Source organism: Uloborus diversus, chromosome 6, assembly GCF_026930045.1.
Source record: "Uloborus diversus isolate 005 chromosome 6, Udiv.v.3.1, whole genome shotgun sequence".
Lineage (NCBI taxonomy): Eukaryota > Metazoa > Arthropoda > Arachnida > Araneae > Uloboridae > Uloborus > Uloborus diversus.
In genome coordinates this window covers 163,136,389-163,159,756 of record NC_072736.1, presented here as the reverse complement: position 1 = coordinate 163,159,756, position 23,368 = coordinate 163,136,389, and the positions used below count along the sequence as shown (strand labels likewise).

The 23,368-nt window shown below is 32.4% G+C and overlaps 1 protein-coding gene across 1 annotated transcript in view; it reads left to right on the top strand.

Annotated features, from left to right (window-relative positions):
* LOC129224730 (dual specificity mitogen-activated protein kinase kinase 1-like) overlaps positions 1 to 22,873 on the top strand; it is a 34,251-nt gene extending 11,378 nt beyond the window's left edge. The window contains exons 4-11 of the mRNA XM_054859279.1: positions 1,340 to 1,417; positions 1,506 to 1,557; positions 3,690 to 3,814; positions 8,335 to 8,530; positions 14,070 to 14,146; positions 14,256 to 14,317; positions 22,498 to 22,543; positions 22,636 to 22,873. Of these exons, the coding sequence (XP_054715254.1) occupies positions 1,340 to 1,417; positions 1,506 to 1,557; positions 3,690 to 3,814; positions 8,335 to 8,530; positions 14,070 to 14,146; positions 14,256 to 14,317; positions 22,498 to 22,543; positions 22,636 to 22,755 (756 nt within the window). The 3' untranslated portion in view covers positions 22,756 to 22,873. The remainder of the gene's footprint in view (positions 1 to 1,339; positions 1,418 to 1,505; positions 1,558 to 3,689; positions 3,815 to 8,334; positions 8,531 to 14,069; positions 14,147 to 14,255; positions 14,318 to 22,497; positions 22,544 to 22,635) is intronic.
* Positions 22,874 to 23,368: the final 495 nt, after the last annotated feature.

Genomic DNA, 23,368 nt, shown 5'->3' with positions numbered 1-23,368 from the left:
ATATATGTGAATCCATACGTAAACAGGCTTTGGTTCAATTTTGACTCTAATCGCTCCAAGAGGTGTTGATTTTTTTTTTTTTTTTGCGAATAAAAATAGCTTTATTAATGCAACAATAAGAAAGATAAATCGTAATAGATTGTCGTCTGCGTATTTCTCGTGATTTTAATTGTATGGAAATGATCGGAAATATTATCTCAATGAATTAAAATTTTTAACTGTTGCCATCTTATGTTTGTTAATAAATGAAATATTTGTAATTAATTCAAGTAAGGCTTTTAAAGTAACTTTCAATTTTCGCTCTTTGCTTTACTTTTGCAATAATTCAGACATTGGGATGGTCGTCAAGTTTTTGCATGTGTAATTTCGTTTTTGTTAGGCATATTGCTTCCTCGTCAAGCATGGGGAGGGATCAGAAAAAGGAAAAATATAGAAGAAAGTTTCGTAATGGCCACAACATACTAGTTTCTGAAAGTAGGGGCTTGACTTATACGCGGGTTTTTGATTTTTTTTTCCGATTTTTCTCCTAAAAATGGGGGTTGACATTTTTCGTGAAATAGACTAATTACGCGAGTATATATGGTAATGTGTAGTGTGTTTACTTCCGAGAGTTCGGGGGGGGGGGGGGGGGGGGGTCTGATGCATCCTGCATGTACTTAAGCAAGAACTTTTTTATTCCACATAAATGAGCTTTATTTTTGAATCAAAATATCGTTACTCGTCTTTCAATTTCAGTTGTGTTTAATGTTTAGTTGGATAGCACTGCGGACTCCCTAGCATGGACTTGCGGACCCCCTGGAGTCCGCAGACCTCAGTTTGGGAATCTCTGATCAAGACATTGATTTTACAATTAAAAAATTTTTTTGGCAGTGGATGGTGTCCTCATTTGTTGACACTGCCCACCTATGAAAGGAAAAAATAGCGTTAATTCATTCAAAAATGAATTTAAATCTTTTACAGTAATGTAATTAAACACCTTTGGGAAAATGAAGAAAAAAATCGACTGTTTCAGAGCAAATTTAAAACATTTAATTTTACAAAAATTCCCATCATTTGGGTTCAAAAGTTGAGATTTGAACATAAAATTGAGGCATCAGAAAAAGCCATTTTTGTAATGCTGCCATTTATAATAATGAAAAATAATATAATATTAGCTCTGCAGCAATTTTGTGGTTTTAAAGAAAATAAAAATTTTTAATTGGTGTCCTTTTTTGTGACCACCACGCCAGAAAGTTTTGAGATGTATTTCAAAATCAAGCAATTTTTCTTTTTTATTTTATAATCTTTTCGCTAGTTTGATTTGAATTGCTTTTAATACTTTCATTCTCTGTTTGAATAGGATGGTGGATCTCTTGATTTAGTCTTAAAGAAAGCTGGAAGAATTCCTGAGAAAATTTTAGGCAAAGTAACTATTGCTGTAAGTATTGAAATTATACATTTAAAATATAGTAATTTACAACTCATTTGCAAGTGCTGTAAGAATTAAACGTAAATCTCTTATCTAGGTTTTGAAGGGTTTAAGTTATCTACGTGAGAAACATCAAATCATGCACAGAGGTATTTCTTTCTTCTCTATTTTTATTGATTTGTTGTATACTTTGTTTGAAGTTAATATGAAGGAAATTCCTAGTTCATTGTTACATCAATTCACATAAAGTCTATTAAATTAATATTATTATTTTGTTTGTTGTTAAAATATCAACTCATTTTAGTTTACTTTACTTATAAAGTGAAGCACCGTTTATACGTTTTTGAAGGGACTGTATGAAAAAAGCGTACAAATGAAAAAACGTATAATAGGTATATGTTAATGTGTATTAGACTCTGCAGGGACCAATTTTAAAAACGTATAATTGATAAAAATGTATAAAACAGAAACGTATAAACGGTGCTTCACTGTATTTATTTTCAAAAGTATAGAGTATATAAAACATTTAACATGGCTCACACCGCTATGCTTATACAGTGAAATCTCGTTACAACGAATACCAATACAACAAAATTTCCATTTCAGTGAAATAAATATTCAGTCCAGGTTTCATTGACACTACATTGTTCGAATTCCATTAGGGGCCATTCATTAATTACGTAAGGGTCCCGGGGGTGGGTTGGAAAAATCTCTACTTAACCTTACTTGGGGAGGGGAGGGGACAGACCGATTCTTACGTAATATTTTCCAAATCAATATTTTATATTAGAAATCACGTGGTCAAGTGGTTTGGCTGAGATCATATTTCATTTGCTTCTGGATGGTAAAAAAGTATTTGGATGAGCTATTTTTTACTTGTTTTGCAAAGAATGAACAGCGTAAAATATAATAAAAGAACCGCACTGTGTATGGCATGCCTTATTTTTAATTAGTATTGCATCATACCCGATAGAGAGAGTATGCTTATCTTGTGGAGACCAATGAAATGCGACTTCCAACTGGATGGACATAAAATATCTATCTTCTCATCACGTTGACGGGTTCCGTAGAATACGGCTTGCTGTCATGGCAACGCCCACCGAAAACTGGTTTTAGGGAGAAAAAAATTGTCGCTGATAGTGATACAAGGGCGCCCATATAGGGGGGAAAGGGGAGGCTAAAGCCCCCGCCCCCCTTGAGATGAGAACTTCCTTGCTTTTAATGCTTTTTTATTAGCAAAAATGTAAAAAAAAAAGCTTTTCTATCCATCAATGAATAAGTTATTAAAAATGTCAAATTTTAATATCTCTAATCTGTACTGAAATCGGTTTCCATGGGGTAAATGTTCTGCAAAACCATTGGGAAAATTTCTGAGCTCCTCCCCCCCCCCCTTAGAATTTTGCATATGGGCGCCCATACGTTGATAATGAAGTTGTACGGGCGATAAGTAAATGTTGCTTTAGCTCTAAAACCACGAGAATTAGTTTTTTCTATGAACTAGGTTTACCACAGCAAAGTTCAACCTCAATTCGAATTAACTAGTTATAGGAAAATAACTTGTTATAGGAGTGATTAACGATTTTTTAAAATCGTTAATCACTCCTATAACTAGTTATTTTCCCTCTTTATCTTTTTATTAAATACTTGTGATACCCGCACTGCTTTGCCCGTAGTAGAAAATTAAAAGGTCATTTGGTTGGCCTGTATATTTACAAATAATGGATGATGAACTTCTTGCCAATATGGCTACGTTCATTTGCTCGCCTACGTTACGGTTCCACGTTATGATAATTTGGTAAGTTACTCTTCCACATTATGATAATTTTCAGGATAAAATGTTTTTGAAATTGGAATAGAAAAAGAATAAAATCGAGTTTTTAAAAAATCGCTTTGAGGTGCACACCCCTATGCTGCAAGCTAATTCTGTGCCAAATTTCGTGAAAATCAGCCGAAGGGTTTAGGCGCATAGAGATCTGGACAGAGATCCAGACAGAGAGACTTTCAGCTTTATTATTAGTAGAGATATGTTTCTTGCCTAAAACTATTCAATTTTGAAAACTATGTAAATTTAAAAACCAAATACATTTTAATTTTAGTTATTCAAGATTTTATTTTAAGGAAATGTAGCTACATTTTAAGACTCCTTTTAATATGAAAGCGTTGTTATATTTCCTATAACTTTTCAATTGGAAATGATTATAATTATAAATCAACTAATCTATATGAACAAGGAGTGAAAATATTGTACCTATATTTGTCAAACATATCATTTATTTTCCAGATGTCAAACCATCAAACATTTTAGTGAACTCCAGAGGTGAAATAAAAATATGTGATTTTGGAGTTAGTGGGCAACTCATTGATTCCATGGCTAATTCGTTTGTAGGAACAAGATCATACATGGCTGTAAGATTCTTTTTTTATGTACTTACAACATTGTGTTGAAAATGGTTCCTAATAAGACTTTTTGCAAATTTAAATTCTTAATAAATTGCCTTCATTAATTTTTTTCTTAGCCTGCATGATAGTAATATTTTTCATAATATGATATTTATGTAGTTTGAAGGTGATATCTTGAATATTTTTCTGCCAATTTTGAAATTTATATGAATTATGAAATTTTATATATAGGGAAGAGTGTTGTACCTTGGGACACTTTTCATATTTTAATTTTTAATGTCAATTATTTGAATCAAATTAAAATACCTCAACATACTTCTATGCAATATTTTTTTTTTTTCAGAATAATTAGAAGAAAATAAAATGTTGCCTGCCATTTTTAGCCTACTTTCCCAGTAAAAGTCAGAGAAAGAAGAAAAAAGCATGAAAGAAGGCTTAATGCATCTTAAAAATATCGCGAAAAACAAAAAAAAGTCAAAAATATATAAAATAATTAAATAAATATTGAAAAATTAAAAATTGGAAAGTAGGGTATTGAGATGGGGGAAAATGTCTGTCTGTCCCCCCCCCCCTCCTAATAACTTTTGAATGAATAGTCCGATCCGAAAAAACTTTTTTTTGTTCGAAAGATCTCGGCGAGGACACCTCATTCCCATATTTCACTTTTTGATTTGAACTATTTTTTGTTCAATTTTGAACCGTTCAAAAAAACTTAACATTAGCGCCTACGGAGAAATTCAAGGCAATTCCGAACTGTGAGGCATTTGCTTCAAACAAACTTTGTAGGAAAAAGCGTTTGATGAATAACTTGTATATAAAATATCTTTTTGATTTGAACAATTTTCCGTTCAATTTTGAACAGTTCAAATCCCTTAACATTAGCGCCTATGGGGAAACTGAAAATCAATGTAGATTCCGTATTTGAAGGCGGATTTACTTCAAACAAATTGTTTTGGAAATAGCTCTTGACGCCAAACTCCAGACTTCGACTCCGAGAATTTAGGGGCACTTGACTCCGACTCCGACTCCTGTGCCCGATAATTAATCGGTCTCCGACTTCCCGATTTCGACTCTGACTTCGTAGCTTTGACAAAAATTTATACACGGAGGACAAATGACTAACTCCGATTCATAGATATTCGACTCCGACTCCTTTACCCCAAAATAAGATTGACTCCAACTCCGCAGCTATGGTTTTGACTGTGAAATAATTATTGTTGATTTGACTTGTTTTTATTTTTACGCTAAAGTTTTAATTTAGGTATTCAGTTTTAGGTGAATAAACTCGAAGTCATTTATGTTTCTACATAAAGATATGAGCAGACGATTTTTTTTTTTTTGACAATGAAAATTATTTCTTTAAGTTGACATTTTATTGTTTTTATTTATTTTGGTAAGTGCATTAATTCATTTAAAAACTTGTTTTTGGCAACAGGGGAAAAAGAAATGAATTTTTTTTTTTTTTGATGTGATGTATTTATTTTAATGAGCTTATTAATTTTAATTATTATTTTTTCGTTTTGAAAGCTGTTAAAGATTTTTTTAAAGGAAAAAAGTGTATTAGCTGCTTTGTTTAAAAGTTGCTGCTATTTTATTTTTATTTATTATTATTATTATTTTATTTTATTTATTTTTTTTTTTTTAATGAGTGAGGAATATTTTATTCCTAGAAATCAGCTTAAAGTATTTTTAAAATATGCTTGAAAACATTTGCGATTTTAGCTATTTTTGAGAATATTGACCAGATACTAGAAAGTAGTATGGGTATACGGGAAAGTAGGCTCGTCTATTTCTAGACAGAACTTCTTGTTAAAGTATAAGTTCCAAGCTGTCCCATGGTACAACATTATTGTACCTTGGGACACATCCTGATGTACTATGGAGAAGTCTTCATGATTCAGGAAACGACCTTATACTTGAAACAGTTTTGCACCAGAAAACAAACAAAATATTTTTTTCATGGTAGTGAATTAAATCATGAATATTTAATAATGAATTATGAATTAATTTCTAACATGGAATGTGTTTAAAAGACTATGTAAGGTTGGAACATTGTTCCATGTTCTTAAACATATCTTTATTATTAAGAACCATGCATATGTTGTACCTTGGAACGTGTCCTAAAGCACAATAGGGAAGTTGCAACCTATTAACTGTTCATATTTTGACTATTGATATTGTTAATTGACCCTCAAAACTAAAAAAAAATTCACCATCGCTGAATTTTGATTGATTTTTAATTAATTTTTTTAAATCCACGCACAAAAGTGCGCTCTTCTGAAACGTCACGAGCTTACGTCACAGGGCACTAATGGGCAGCCTTCCGCCGAAGATCCCTTGTTTTCGCTACGGACATTTTGAGCGTGCTGATATTTTTATTTTTTAGAAATTCAATAATCCTTTTGAACACACTATGGAGGCCGGATTCGTTAAAGCACAATCTAATAATCTTTGTCAAGTAACATCAATGATGGTATTTGAATATTTCCGAGAGGATGAGAGGTTTAATGTTCCAGAAACGCGAGGAGTTAAATGCGAGGAGATAAGCCTTTTACGTTTCATCTTCGAAGCCAACTGCACGTCCTTCGGCTTCTCTAGCGGCGGAAGAGCGCATGACGTCACTTCCTGTGCCATTTGACGTCACAAGCGCTTGAACTTTAAAAATTAATTTAAAAAAAACTACTTATCGTATCGCAAAATTTTTTTCACCTATGATGTTCATACATGTTACTCTATCATATAAAAATAAAATTGAAAAATCGAAAACTTCCCTATTTGTTTGGCTGTCCCGAGAATACTTCTCTTTTACAACAAAATAAAATTCAGTTGATTAGTTTTACAAATACAAAGACAGAAAATGAAATAAAACATGAAGAGAATATTTACTTTGGAATCATGAAATCTTCTTTCTCTCACAAAATCGTCAATTTTACTCATTTAATGCTGATTTTTACTATGGCACCATTTAGTGCCATTATGGCACCATTTAGTGAAGGTTTCTATTAGAGATTGGAAAAACATGACTGTTAAAAATAGATTCTTAGAAATTAGCAGTGGCTTAGGGTACAACACTTTCCCCGTTACAGAAAAAGTATGTATTTAAAGCAAATATTTCAAATTAAACTTTTTTTTTTCTTTTAAGTTTTACTACTTTCAGTTATAAATTCAATGCTAGTTAATATGGATGACTAGATGTATGAGATTTTGCACAAACATTTAAAAAAAAGTTTTTCAAAGGTAGTTTGCAGCTGTATATTAGTACTATTCATCTAAAATTTTAAAAGCATAATAATTGTTGATTTTCTGGCATATTCTTTTTGAAAGACTTGCACTTAACGGTTTCTTAAATCTCAAATGATAACTTCATTTTGAGTATAAATGAGTGGCAAGTAATTAACATTATTGAGTTAATTGAGAGTTAATGTATTTGTGTTGATGGAAAAATAAAATGTTATATATATATATATATATATATATATATATATATATATATATATATATATATATATATATATATAATGAAAAAAAAATTACTATCTTGGCAGTAAATTGTTCATAAGATTTTCCCCATATTATAGACAATCTACATTTGTAGAACTGAATGAAGCTTATTTTGTAGTAAGTTACAGCCCTAAGCCAGGGCTAAAGCAGAAATACTTAAAATACACCACCAGCTCAGTTATTCCATCCGAGGACTGCAGTTTTGCCCTTTTTAGCACTCATCAGCCCGGAATAGGAATCACATGCGCTGGTGGCGAAAACCCGCTTAAGGGAGCCAAGAGAGCCAAACAAACTGGTAGCTAATGTAGAATTAGCACCCCAGATGAGTGACCGCAGCAATGGTGCGGTTCAACTCAAAGATTGATGGCAAGGCATGGTATTTTGTAGTAAGTGTAACTTACTACAAAATACCTCGGATGGAATAACTGAGCTGGTGGTGTATTTTAAGTATTTCTGCTTTAGCCCTGGCTTAGGGCGGTAACTTACTACAAAATACCATGCCTTGCCATCAATCTTTGAGTTGAGCCGCACCATTGCTGCGGTCACTCATCTGGGGTGCTAATTCTACATTAGCTACCAGTTTGTTTGGCTCTCTTGGCTCCCTTAAGTGGATTTTCGCCACCAGCTCATGTGATTCCTATTCCGGGCTGATGAGTGCTAAAAAGCACGAAACTGCAGTCCTCGGATGGAATAACTGAGCTGGCTGTGTATTTTAAGTATGAATGAAGCTTAGTTAAGCATTTGCTGATTTTTATTGTGAGTGCCACATTAATAAAGTAACAAATCATTTATCAGGCTTTTAACTTAAAAAGCTAAAAAGTGGTCAAGTGAATTGTGGTGTCAAGCTTAAGACAACATTTGAAAGGCTAAATATGTGTCAAACAGAACCAGAATGTGTATATACATTTCATAGTTTTATTTTATGTATGTATTTATGTATGATTTTTTTACACATATAATCTTTTCTGCATTTTCTAAGGAATATGTGCTGACTAATACATTGATATTATTATTATTATCTACAGCCAGAACGTTTACAAGGAACCCATTACACAGTCCAATCAGATATATGGAGTTTGGGGCTATCTCTGGTTGAAATGGCTATTGGTCGCTATCCCATACCACCACCAGATAGCAAAGAATTGACTTCTGTATTTGGTTCCAAATACACAAATGAACAGGACTGCACATGCCAGTCGCCCGGTTCAAAAAACAGACCAAGTAATATATATTTTTTTAAATAAAAATGAGTGTTGCATTAAAAAATATTATTGAAATGTTTAATGTGTAATTGATGTTATATATATCTCTAGATTAGAGGTTCTCCACCTTTTCACTAATGAGGACCTCTGAATCCAAAGCAGACCACATTTGATAGAAATATTATTTTCACAGCAACTGTATAGGTTGAAATGAGATGAACACAAAAGGGGCCATTCCACGGAAAATGGTAATTTTGTCCCGTACGTGTCGCCTCATATATTTCATCAATAAAAAAAAAAAAAAAAAATTAGAAGGGTAAAGATAAAAATTTTATTGCCTAACAAATTACAAACGAATGTGTGATTCCTTAAGCAAAAGATATCGTCATTACTTTTTAAAATAATTACTTGAGAATGAAATATATGATCCACGTCAGGTGCGGAGCGAAATGACTACGTTTTTGTGGAATGGCCCAATAAATAATTTTTTCAATGGGTTTAAACTATTGTTGCTCTACAAATGAGATATGTTTCCTTTTCATTGGAACCTTTGCTCTCAAAATCTAGAATTTATTTTGACATTAATAGAGCAAAAATATTAACTAATTCATCAACAAGTTACAAGAGGTTGACTTTGCATGTCCTGCATGCAAGTAAATTAAAATTAAGGTAACAAAACTGTTTAATCAAAATATAATTGTGTCAGGACTATCTTTGTATCAAATGTAAAGACTAAAAAATTTGCTTACCCCTATTTAATTAAAATATTAAGAGATATGAAAAAATGTTAATGGAATATTCAAGCGACTTTTTGTCCAGCACAGGACAATGGAATAGCCCTAAGTTTTCCTACATAAATTTAATTACAACTATAAAAATGATTTTGATTAATTTTCACCAGCTGTTCACAGATCACATAAAAACAGCACGCGGGCCACTGGTTGAGAATCACTGCTCTAGATTATTCAAAAGCTCAAAGATATTTTAAGCATCAATCACAAGAAGTTTGTATTTTATTACCATGATGTTTAAATGAAATGTCTTTAGGAAACAGAAAAGAAACAATTATGTTGAGGAGTTTTTTAGTAGCGAAATATGTTTTAATAGTGACAAATAAAAATCTAAATTTAAATTAATGATAAATTGAGGTAAGATTACTTAGCTTTTGTTGCAAAAACATAGTTTTAAATGAAAAAGACAAATACGTCAGGAAAATGTCTGTTGTGAGGAAATTAGAATGAAAGACTAAAACACCCAGAAACAGTTCTGAATGTCTTTTATTTTATTTTTTAATTTAAAATCTGTATTATTCAATTTTGAAACGTTGCAACAATTTAAATTTAAATCTAATCTTTTTTTTTTCTAAATTGCATTAACATATAAAATGATTAATGCGTAAAATGATAAAGCAGAGTTTTCAGAGCCAATTCATAAAGGCAGTTTTATATTTTAACCGTTATAGAAAATAATGAGGAATCAATGGTAAGTTGAAAAAAAAAAAAAAAGTTCTCCATCAGAAATGTATTTCACAATTGATTAGACTTTAAAATGCTTCTAGTTTGAAAAGATTCTTACCTTACATAGATTTGGAGTTTTTTTATATACTTTTTAACTACAGTATAACCTCCATTTAACGATTGTCAAGGGACTGGAAAAAGTTATCGTTGAATTAAAGATATCGTTAAAACAAGGAGCATGGACACTTAATAGTCAAATCCGGACCAGTGAAATGTATCATTAAATTGAGGAAATTGTTAAATCCAAGTTATACTCAGAAAAAAAAAAAACAGCCACTTTTTCCCCACCGTTAAAGAAAGGAAGAGTTCAATTATTTATTCACATTTTTAGCTACTAACTAAAATTTATTTTTCAAAGATTCCAATGTAAATGAAACCTGTTTAAAAAATTATGAGACTAGGTATTTCTAACAAATGAAGTTGAATGCTTTTGCATTAATTTCAAAGCATATATTTACTTGATGCTTTTAGTAAATTTTACTTCTTTTGACTACACATTTTAAGATACATTAAAATCATTCAAAAAAAAAAAAAAATATATATATATATAATTGAAAAAAAAAAGCGAATCTTTTTTTGTTATTGAGTCCATGATATAGTTTATTTAGACTTCAAAATATCATGCCCAATAAGAATAACACTAAAAAGTTGCTTATTTTGCAACACATTATATTTTTATAATGCAAAACATTTGATGATGCATCATTTGACAGATAATAAGTTTTCTCTTTTTTGTCTAATTTGTCTGATTATGGATTGCTAAGAAGGAGTAATATCACCCACTCTGTTAAATCTGTGATTTAACAGACATACTGCTATACTGATTTAGAGTGATTTTGCATGTTTTGAATTTTTTATTTTTATCTTTAGAAGAAATTGCTATAAAGTGAATCAATTTGCTATAAAGCTTTTGGCTCTATTTCTGCTGTTCTTGTGAATACATCTAAGATGTCATGCAGTAAACATGAAAACATTTAGGGGGAGATGGGGCTCGTTGAACCACGGGGCATGTTGGATTCGTCTCAGTAATTTTAATGATATTATTTTTTTTTTCAATTTATAACCAACAAATAGCACCTATAGTCCTACAAATCCTATAACAAAATTACATGGTACACTAATATTGAACAAGTTTTATTTCGAAAATGAACTTTATTGCTATTTTTTAGTGCTGAGTAATTTTTATGTCTTTTTTTAAACATGGTTTTAATGAAGATTAGAGTAATAGAATTGAACTCCTCTTCCAAAGTAAGTTTTTTTAGTTTATAATTGTTTGTAGTTTCTTTATTTTTTGTCCTGGAGAAAAAAAAATATGACAGCATTTCTTCAGACCAAGAATGTGGTGTACATTGGTCCACTTTTAGAAAACCCACAAAAAACGAAAACTTTCTGAAGAATGGGGTACAGTCGACTCCCGCTACAATGCGATCCAACTTACGCGAAATGGCTATAACGTGATTTTCTCCCCAGTAAAGAATTTCAGACCCAACGCGAATTCTCCACCCGCAACACGAAAAATTTCCGAAGAGAATAGTGGTGCTCAAGTATGGGCTTTGTTATTAGTTACTAAACACTTTTTTTCGTTAATGGATCTTCATCCCTTTAACATCACTGAGAGTGGAAGTTCCCACACCACATACTAGTCTAAACATCGCTTATACAAATAACTACTCCTTATTTTCCATTTATTTTTTTCATTCTATATGGGGAAGTTAATGAAATATAATGACACCTAAGAATGCTGTTTCATTTAAAGTTTGGAGATAGAATGAAAAAGAGAAAGTTTCTGACAGTTAAAGAAAAACTAAAGATTATGTGCTTGAACAATTATAAAATGCTTCGAAGGTAGCACGGCAATTAGGTATCAGTGAATTTTCCATATCTGCAATTAAAAAGCAAGAAAAAGGAAATCCGTAAAAGTTCACCGAGTAGTTTTTAAGCAAAATGCAAAAATGATGAAAATGGAAGCTGCTCTTGTATTGTGAATTTAAGAAACCAGGAGGATTGGAAACGTTATGAAAGAACTGGTGAGGCAACAGTATTGCGCATTTAAAATTATATAAGAATTAACAGTTTGATCATGCAGCATAAATAGTCACCATCTGTGCCTTTTTTAGTTAAATATCATTACTGGATCTATTGTACAGTTTACAGTACAACTATAGTGCATTTGTTTTTCTTACTACATAATGTACGTACTGTAGTGGTTTATTTTACGTCTTTCTTTCCCATTGATCATTGATTTTATGCATCGTAGCAGTTTTTTATGTTGAATAAAATGTGTTTTTTTTTAAATATAAATAAAAATTCAGTTTTTTATGTGAGAAAAAGTGATGCATAGTTAAGAAATGGTTTTCAACAGTTTGAGGTAGTGTTTACAAGAGTCTTTAATTATATGGGCATGTTTATAAAAGTTTTTACACATACCCTTTTCCACAACGTGAAATTTCGACTTACGTGAAGGGTCTTGGAACGCATCCCCCGCGTAAGTCGGGACTCGACTGTAATTTCTGAAATTTTAGAAGTATTTTTTTCTGGGAGCGCATGCTTAAAAACATAGGATCTGACCATTTTTTAAATAATTTGACTAAGTTTAATATTAAAAAAAAATATTTTAATTGGTGCACTTTCATTGTTTACGCTTCTGCCGATCAATTCACAAATGATGAAATGCCATTTACTGATGCCAAAGGGCAATGTAATTCGCATTGTTACTCGCATGTAATGGCAACAATATGGTTGATAGCGAGTGCAGAGCGCAATGTTTAATTTGCTTCTTGATTATCATAATGTGGAAATGCCGTAGATAGATGCACGGAAGTACGTCATTTGTGATGTCATAAAGACCACGCTTATTATCAAAATCAGACATTTAAAAAATTAATTAAAAATTAAGCGTTAGGGGAAATGAAAGCTTTTTCTCTCTCCATCTTATTTTTTTGCTTATTATATCAATTTCAGTGACTAAAAGTAGTACTTTTGACTGAAGGAAACCACCCCATTAGAAAAGAAATATTATATTACTAGTGGCACCCGCACGGCTTCGCCCGTAATAGAAAAATTAAAGGTCTTTTGGTTCGCTTGTTTATTTACAAATAATGTATGGTGAATTTTCTCGCCAACTGGCTTGTACCCATGTTACAGTTCCACGTTATGATAATTTCGTATCTCGCCAATTGGCTTGTGCCCATGTTACGGTTCCACGTTATGATAATTTCGTAATTTATGATAGTTTTTTTCTTAAAATTGGAATAAAAAAAGAACACAACGAATTTTCAAAAAATCGCTTCGAGGTGCACAACCCCATGCTACATACTAACTTTGTGCCAAATTTCATGAAAATCGGCCGAACGGTTTAAGCGCTATGCGCGTCACAGACATCCTACGGACATCCTACACACATCCTACAGACATCCAGACATCCAGACATCCTCCGGACAGAGAGACTTTCTGCTTTATTATTAGTAAAGATTAGCAACAGTGAAATTGATGAAGATCCAAGTTGTGCTGATTCTTGAGAAAATGTAGATGATTATGGTACAGTAAAACAACTCCTAACAGAACACCCCTCCTACGCGGATAATTTTTAATTCCCCGATTCCAAGGCAAGTAACATTATTAAACCCCTGTCCTGCGGACATCCCTCTATTGTGGACAAAAAAAAAAAATGTCCCGTTTGTGTCTGCATTAGAGGGGTTTTATAAACAGTGTAAAAGTAGAAGTTGGTCAATTTAACATTTTAATATGTTATGTTGATCTTTCAACTTAATTATTTTCATGCTAAACACAGAACATAAGTTATTTATAATATTGGATAATATTTATCATAAAAATTGTTATAGATGTTGTTTTCATAATGCGAACCAACATGCACCATCTCCCCCTATACCTAATCTTTTTTTTCCTCTTCTTCTTTCAGAATGGAATTTGTCATGGTCTAACTTTGCATTTAGCACTTTTATATTTTTAAATTTAAAACTATATTTTTTTACAGGTAACCTTAATATAGCAACTGGAGATAAAACTATATTTTTTTTACAGGTAACCTTAATATAGCTACTGGAGATAGTCCTATGATTTTATCCATATTTGAGTTGCTTGATTACATTGTGAATGAGGTTAGTAAATTATTCCATATGTTCTATTTAAATGTACACTGAACAAATTTTATCTCGCAATGTATTCATTATTTTCTCACATAATCTTGTTTTTTTTTTTTTAACATAGCCTCCACCTACTGTACCGGAGGGAGTATTTTCGACTGAATTCAAAGACCTTGTTGACAGATGGTGAGTGTTTTTAATACCTTGTAACTTCACAATAATAGTTAATTAATAGAATCTTAAAGTATGTAACATAACAATTTTTGTATAGTATTTTCAGGGGTGTCCACCTAGAGGGGGGGTCATGGCGCAGACTGCGACATTGAAATTTTTAGGGACGTTGTTTTGAGGGGCATTTTTCTCATTGGGGGGTCTTCGCGATATTTAGGGTCCCCTTGCTGTTAAGAGGGTGGACACCCCTGATATTTTTTATAAATAGAGAAAAAAAAATAGATCTTAAAAAGTATTTTTTATTTCTCTATTAATATATATATATATATATATATATATATATATATATATATATATATATATATATATAAAGTACTATGTACTTATCATTCAACTAATCATATAAGATTGATTTAAACAGAACTGGGAAAAAAAACTGCTGTGGTTTTCTTCAACATATACAAGGTGGCGACAGATCAGGGAGATCAGGGAAAAATCAGGAAACTTTATTGATCAGGGAAAAATCAGGGAATTTCGAAAAAATAATAAAAATTCAGGGAAAATTGATCAAATGAAGAAAAAAAAATTTTTTTTGCTTTGCAAAATTAAATACCCTTTTTTCCTATTCATTTTCCGCCAATTATTTGTTAAAAAAATAAAATTAGTGAGGTGCGATTATACACTGACACATGTTTGTGCATTTTTTTTTCCTTAAGGTGAAAGTATTGAATCTTAAGTTATTAACCACAGGATGAACTTCCTAAGCTTCTGTGTCAGTAAAGTTAATTATTTTACGTAGTTTGAATTTTTCTGCCAGGCGTTCCATGCTACGTAAAATAAACAACCCTACAAGCAAAGAGGAAGCTGCCAGTAAAGACTTAGCTCCATCGCCTTTACTCATTGTCTTGAAGTAGCCAGCGTACTGTAATCATGATTTCAAGAAAAAATCTTTTTTTTAAAATTGATACTGCTAAGAGCTTAAAAGGTATTTTACTTAGCAGTTTCGATTTAATTCCTAAAATTGAATGTTAAATGAAAATCAACTTTTTTTTTTAACCATCTTATTATTCGCTGTCGCTTTAGATTATATGAAGGGGGTTTTTTTTCGACTTTAATATTCTTTTATTTTTAAACCAAGTTATATACTATAAACTTTAAAATTAATTATTGTTTTTTTTTTTACATTTTCAATGTTGTTTGTTACAAAAGATTTTTTGACTAATAATTAGATCATTTGAAATTGAGTTGTGTATATAAGTAAATATTTTTACTATTTTTTAATGATTAAAATGTTGTATTCTTTCATTAAAACCTAAGTTCTTGATTAGAGAATAGCTCAATATGACTGGTTGTTTAAAGGTTCCAATTTGTTTTACATAAATATGTCCATTATTTACTTAAGTAAAATAATACTAAGTAATTCATTACTTCTATACTTTCACAATTACTTGTTATTCTGGCAGCAACAATTATGCTGCTTGAAAATTCAGTTCAAAATTATTTCCAAATAAACTTTTTCAGTTTTATCATGATTAGATGTGTCTTTAAGAGTGGTTTTAACAATTTCTTAGAATTCTTATGTTAACAGGTTACTGGAAGTAAAGTATTTGTTTTAGATTTCGTATAATATTTCTTCGTAGATAATTTAATATACTATTTTTACTAAAAAAAGAAGCTTATTTTCAATATATATTTTTTTAATTAAGAGCTTAAAATGTTTTAAACACTGCATTTTATTTAATATGCAATGGTTTTCAGGTAGGGTAAAGGATGAAAACCATTATCCATGGTAAAATGTAAATCAGGGAAATTCAGTGAACTTAATCAGGGAAATCAGGGAAAAGTCAGGGAACTTTTTTTCGCCAATCCTGTCGCCACCCTGATATACACTGGTGTACAAAAGTTAAGCATAATTGTTATTTATGTGAGTAATGTGAGAAATATGCATCGAAATAGGGGGAAACGTGATATGCGAGTGCAACACGGTTACAAAATAAGGAAACTACTCAAAAAAACGGTAATATTTACTTTTATCATCCCAAAAAATAGTTTAAATGAAAATTAGGCATATCGGGAGTTTACTCTTTGCACAAAAATTTTTCTTTAAAAGATGATGCTGAAGTTCAATAGTTTGTATGGCCACCTCTGACTGCCAGGCACGCTGCACAACGATTACTCATACTTTCTATGAGGTGGTGGATGAGTTGTGAGCTTAAACAGTTCCAAGCATGCTGGAGAGCTCTTTTCAGCTCCGGAGCGGAGCTTGGCGGAGGCGTACGGGCTGCAAGTTGTTTCCCCGAGCATATCGCAGACATGCTCGATAGGGTTCAGATCAGGGGAGTTCGCAGGCCACGTCATTCGCTGGATATTTTCTGATTCGAGGAAGTCATCGACCACAGCTGTTCGGTGACATGGCGCGTTATCGTCCATGAATATGAACTCGGGACCAACAGCACCTCGAAACAAGCGAACATAAGGCTCAAGAATCTCGTCTCTGTATCTTTGACCAGTGACTGAGCTTGTCTCAAAAATATGGATGCCAGTGGGGCCATCCAACATAATGCTCGCCCACACCATTACTCCTGCTGACGCAAAGTGATGTCTTTCTCTTATGTTTTGCGGTTGGAAACGAGTCCCCCTTTCTTTCCAGATTGTTAGCTGACGAGAATCACTCTGTAGAGTAAAGCGGGACTTATCGCTGAACATCACATTAGCCCACTGTCTCAGACTTCAATGCCGATGTTGCAAGCTCCAGTTTAAACGAGCGCGTTTATGCGCTGATGTGAGAGGAATGCAAACTGCTGGTCTTCTGGCATACAGACCGACATGATTGAGTCTCCTGTAAACAGTTTGTCTCGAAATTGTTATTCCTGTGACGGCACTGAGCTCCGAACCCAGTTCTCTGGCACAGCTGTCCCTATGGTGCCGTGCAGAAATTGCCAGAAAACGATCTTGGCTTGCGGTTGTGACTCTTGGTCGACCTGGTACTGGTAGGCGGGTAACATCTCCTGTATTTGAAAACCTCTGCCACAGTCTCGAGATTACACACTGAGGCACATTAAGAATACGAGACACTTCAGTTTGTGATCGTCCAGATTCTAGCATTCCAACGATTCTTCCTTTCGCAAACATGTCCGATTGGCGCCTTTGTGCCATTATTAGTTCTGTTTCACCAGATCCAATGTTTCTTGGTACAGCAATTGCATGAAACGCGCCTGAACTCTCTAAAGCGTGCGAGCTGTTTTATCCACATTCCAAAACGCGCACCTAATTCGCGCATGACACCATCGACTATACTATTTTGCATAAACGTATTGTTTCTTCTTCAACCAATGAATATCTCCATAAGTAACTTTATATAATTTTACGAAAATTTACAGATTTTTCTCGCATTTTATGAATTATGCTTAACTTTTGGACACCAGTGTACAATTTATTGCGTTTAACAGGGCTTTGTCCATTTACCTGTCGTTAACATCATTTTATTTGCTGCCAAATACTTCTAGATCTACCTTCAAAATTTCTTGTTTGATGTTGAGGATGTTCAATATCAAAAAAAAAAAAAAAAACATTCATAGCAAAGTGCTCAATCAGTCCGAAGTTTGAACTTTTTCTGTTGGACAGTCCTATTATGAAACGTTACACATCAACAATGTACAAATTTGTAAAGGAATCAAAATGCTGTTTATTTTTTGTTAGTTTTAAGATTTAAAAAAAAAAAAAAGTAAAATAGCTACACAAACAGTATAAAAGTAATTGAATTAAATAGTTTTATTCAAAATCCAGCAAACGAGAAACCTTGTCTTTGGAAGTAAAGAAAGAATTTCAAAGCAAATATATAGAGGAAGTTCATTGTTCAATATTACGGAATATCACCAAAGTAGTATGTCTGCAGAAAAAGCATTTTCAACTGCAGATAATTTGCATAAAAATGCATACTCGTCTGAGCCAGATAATATAGGTGAATGCCGTTTTCAGAAATTATATGAAGTTCATAGACAATTTTGACTCTTCTAAACAAATTTCTGTGTTATAGTGAAACCTCGTCTGCGAAATTGCTTGACATGAAATACTCATTCGGACCCATGAGTTAACAATCACTTAATAATTTATTGGATAAGCTGTAATCCGGTTCACATGGAATAATTACCAAGGTCCTGTTAGTTCCAGGATAATGAAATTTGTATTAAATTTTCTGTGGCATATGTTGATCGTCAATTCTGAGATGCCTCAAATTAATAATACTGGAAAAGTACTGCATGCTGTTTGCATAATGTTACTTGACTTGCTTTCAACTTTAGATTTTTACCATTTGGCTGCATTATAAGATGTGGGAGAAGAACAGTTTTTTTTTTTTTTTTGCAGAAAATTTAAAAGAAATTATTTGAGTCCGCAAACGGTTTTAAATTTTATCTAGGTTTGGTTCCTGTCTTGAAGACAGTTTAATAGATACATTGTTTTTCATGATTACATTGAAAAATATTCTTTTCTAACATTTTGGAAACTTTTTAAGTCTAACATCTGGGGGTACAATCAAAGATATAGTTAGGAATTTTTTTTTTCCGTAAGGCATGATAATACTGAATTTTTTTAGAAGAGTGAAATTCATTTTGGGCAATGAAGTATGATGACATATTATGAGATTTATTGGGGAAGCAAAAATTATTATCTAAGTATTATTTCTGTAAATGAACAAAATTTAATTGCAATACATGGAAGTTCATGTTTTCCGTAAACATGTGATGCAGTGAAACAAAGATCTGGAGTCCATGTAGGGTGCTTTGTGCAACAGTTGATACATCTATTTCTATAGAACTGTTCCCCCCCCCCCCCCCCGCACGTAATATCCATGTAATTTAGTAAAGTTTTCCTGTTTTTAGAAGCCAAAAAAAAAAAAAAAAAACCCTAGAAGTTTTTTTAGGATTCGATACACAATTTAATACAATATACAGTGAAAGCTGTGTAAGTTGACCAGGCCCGTGTCCAGGATTTCATAAAGGGAGGGGTTGAAACCTTTTCCCTTTGTAACTTACGTTGTCAAAGGAAAACTAACTACGCGTATTGAATAGTTCATTTTAGTTCGATAACTAAGCTTTTTTTTTTTTTTAATACGTTTTGCGTTTTTTTTTTTTTTTTTTAAATGAAATCTTATTTGTACAGTTGAACATTTTCTAAAAGCACACATATTTCTTTTATGCCACCTCATTTTCCTTCTTTTTTTCCTTTTGTTTTTCCATCAAATAACATTGAACAGGAATTGAATGAAAATAGAAGTTTCATTTTTAAAAAAATGCTGTTTCGCAAAGAAACATTTTTCTACTGTGTGAAACGACTAATTCATCCAACACTAAAGGCGTACCATAGAAAAACAGTAAGCAAAGTAACCATTTTCCCTGCCCCTAAGTTTTTTTTTTTTGGGGGGGGGGCTACGTCATTGTCTAATATTCTTTTAAATAATTTTCCCCTGCATTCTTACAGCATTCCCGGACTCTCCAACCATTCCATGTTTTCAAGCACTTAGATGCGAAGGTGCTTGGGAATCCTACAATTGAGGAAAATATTAATTGTTAAAGTTGGGGAAAAAGAAAGAGGAATTAAAGAGGGTGAATACTGTATCAGAGTTTAACTCTAAAATTAATTAAAACTTAAAATACGTTTTGGAAACTCGTTTAATGATTCATTGATTTTTTTTTTCAATGGGAGGGGTTTAACCCCTAAAACCCTCCCCTTGGACACGGCTCTGAAGTTGACCACTTGCGGTGTACTACTTTAGTGGTCAACTAACAAAGGTTGATTTATATGATAAGGGCTAATTCCATGACTAAAAAAAAGGTTAACTTAGACAGATGGTGAACTTACAAGGGTGGTCAACTTCACAGGTTTTACTGTACTGACAGCCTGATTATCCCGTCCAGAGACTGCAGTTTCATCCTTGTTATGAACTTATCAGTGTGGAGTAGGGAATAACATTCAAGCGGGGTGGCAAATGTCATCTCATTGAAGCTGAATGAGATGACATCAGCTTCAATTAGATGACATTTGCCTCCAGCTTGGTTGTTCCCTATTCCAGACTGATAAGTGCAAACAAGGACGTAACTGCAGTCTCTGGATGGGATAACAGGGCTGTCGGTAAACTGCATGTAGTTCTGCCTTAGCCTTGGCTTGGGGGCGGTAATTAAAGACAAAATTGAATGTTTTCAGAAAAACATTTTTACAGTCGAACCTCCTTAATGAAAAATTCACGAGACTATGAAATTTATTTTGTGTCAACTGGATTTCATATTATGTGGTCAATTATTGAATGATTTCTAAATCACCGGACCAAACATATTTTACGTGAAGCAATTTTCATATTAAGGAGATTCGACTGGATATATCATCGCATCAGAGCAACAGTAAGATATCTTAGTGCTATTTCTGGGATTAGATGTCTTACTGTTGCTCTCGGGCGATATATACAGTGAAACTTGGGTAACTCGAACTTCGATGAGCCGAAAACTTCGATAAGCCGAAGTAAATATTTATTCCCATCTAACTGAATGGAGAATTAATGTTATTTATTTCCGATAAGCCGAATTTCATTGAGTCGAAATATTCAATAAGTGGAATTTTATTTCATGACTGTCGTCAAAGTTTCCTTGCTAATGTAACTCAATAAGTCGAAATCATGTGTTTTTTTTAATTTCTTGCTCCCCACAAAGTCGGAACAAAAGGAAAGAAATCAGTGCCATTGCATTGCATCAAAAGGCGTCTAGCCAAAGTGGATCAAATAAATGTCTGAAACCGATTATTTGCACTTAACATGGCAATGTTTTTTTTTTTTTCATTTTCCTTTTAAATTATTGTTTACTTCATTTCCATCTGTAGAAAAGAAAAACCTGCTCATGGGGAAGACCAAAGCTTTGATTTTTATTAGTGCACCCCGAAAATGGGATGGAAAAAATGACAGGGAAATATCCATATATTTGGGATCATGAAATAATTCCACTTTTGGTGAAAAGGTGGAGGAAGAGAAAGGGTCATGGAATAATTTTGAGAATTGCAATGAATTTTGATGTTCCTCGAAGTTTTCAATATTTTTTAAAAGTCAAAAAAAAAATCAAGAAAAGCATCAGATGTATTGAACGTTTTTATAGAATCCCGTCCGAATGTTCCACAATCCCTCTTGGATACTTTAAAATTATCCAATGACTATTTAACGAAAGAACAAATTTCTGCTCAAAGCAATGTTTGAGAACAGATTTTCTGTTTTTTTTTTTTAAATATTTTTTCCCGGGTAAGTAAAAATTGTTTTGAATAAAATTATAAATTTGTTTTCCAACCTATACAAATTCATGAATTTATGGCGCAATACTGTACATTAATTATGTCAAGTATATAGTCTCGTCTCAGAGCAACAGTAAAGTAAGACATTTAATCCCAGGAATAGCAGTAAAATATCCTACTGTTGCTTTAAGGTGACAATATTATCTTTGATAGGTTATTCTATCATTTTTTTGTTCATATTATAAATGTTATGAGTGTTAGTGGTTGCGTTTGATTTTATTCTATATATATATATATATATATATATATATATATATATATATATATTCATATATATATATATACAGTAAACACCCGATTATCGGCGGTCGGATTATCCGCGGCTCGGCTTATCCGCGGGTCTTTTCACATTTTATTTTATCATTTTTTTTAACGGTCATTAAATATTTTTTAAACTTATGATTGTGTTACTGTTCATTTTTAGCTTTAAATGCGTATCTTTTTTTTACATTTAATGTTAGTAGATGCAATGTAGCAATGTTTTTAGCTATAACTTAAATGTATGTTTGAGTTTTATTCATATTTTTTAGCTATGTATACAGTAGTAATGTTTTTTACCCATTGTTCGGATTATCCGCGGTTTTCGCTTATCCGCGTTTACCGTGCCACCCTAATCCGCGGATAATCGGGAGTTTACTGTATATATATATATATATATATATATATATATACATATGTATATTCGTATTCAATAAACCAAATTTTCAATAACTCGAATTTTTTTCGCATTCCCTGCAACTTCGACTTATCGAAGTTTCACTGTAGTATATTTTTTTTGCTGATTGTATGCATTAAAGAGGAATTTTTTAAAAACATTTTGCATGTCATAAATGAATGTCAAATTCTTAAAGCATACTTATTGATTGCAGTTTAAAGAAAAATCCTGCTGAAAGGGCTGACCTAAAAACACTAATAGTAAGTTCTGCTAACTAAATAAATATGTCAGACACATCATTTCAGGCTTTTAAGCCCACAGAACGCTTTGCTTATCTTTATGTCTTTTCCAGCACCATCCCTTTGTGAAGAATTCTGAAACTGAAAAGATCGATTTTGCTGGCTGGATTTGCCAGACCATGGCCCTTGATCCATCTACACCAACAAAACCAGCTCCGGATAACTATATTTAATACCAAAGCTTCTTGTACATGTGAACATAAATATTAGATATTTTTCTTGCGACATTAGAAGATTTTGTAGCATATATATATTTGTATATCAAAAAATACATTTATTTTTGAACTTGTATTTTAGTTTTCATGATGTTTCTGTGATATGATATGTAAAATATAATGTTGGAGCCTCTCCGTGTGAAATACAGTAGAGTCTCCAAAATCCAAGGTAATTGGGGCTGTCCCCACCTCGGATTACTGAAAATTCGGAATATCTGGAAAATTCTCAGCAATTACAATTTTACATTATATTTTGATGACAAAAAGGATTACATATATTTCAGGTCTTTGTACAAAAATTTCCATTTTAATCACCCAAGAATCAATTTTCAAACGTGGTCTGAAATGTCTACTACACGTGTGAGCAACTAAAAAATCCAATTTGTCAACCCTCCCCCCCTCCCATGAGTTCATTTTGATTACTTTCATTAAATTGTTTTGGCTCTAGTCAAGTTAAAATTTCACGTCTGGCTGACGACACAGCCTCTGCAATCGTTCTTCATTACTTTATTGTAAGCGGTTAAAGAAGTTTTATAATTAGTAAAAGCCTTTAATTTGTAGGTAACAGAAA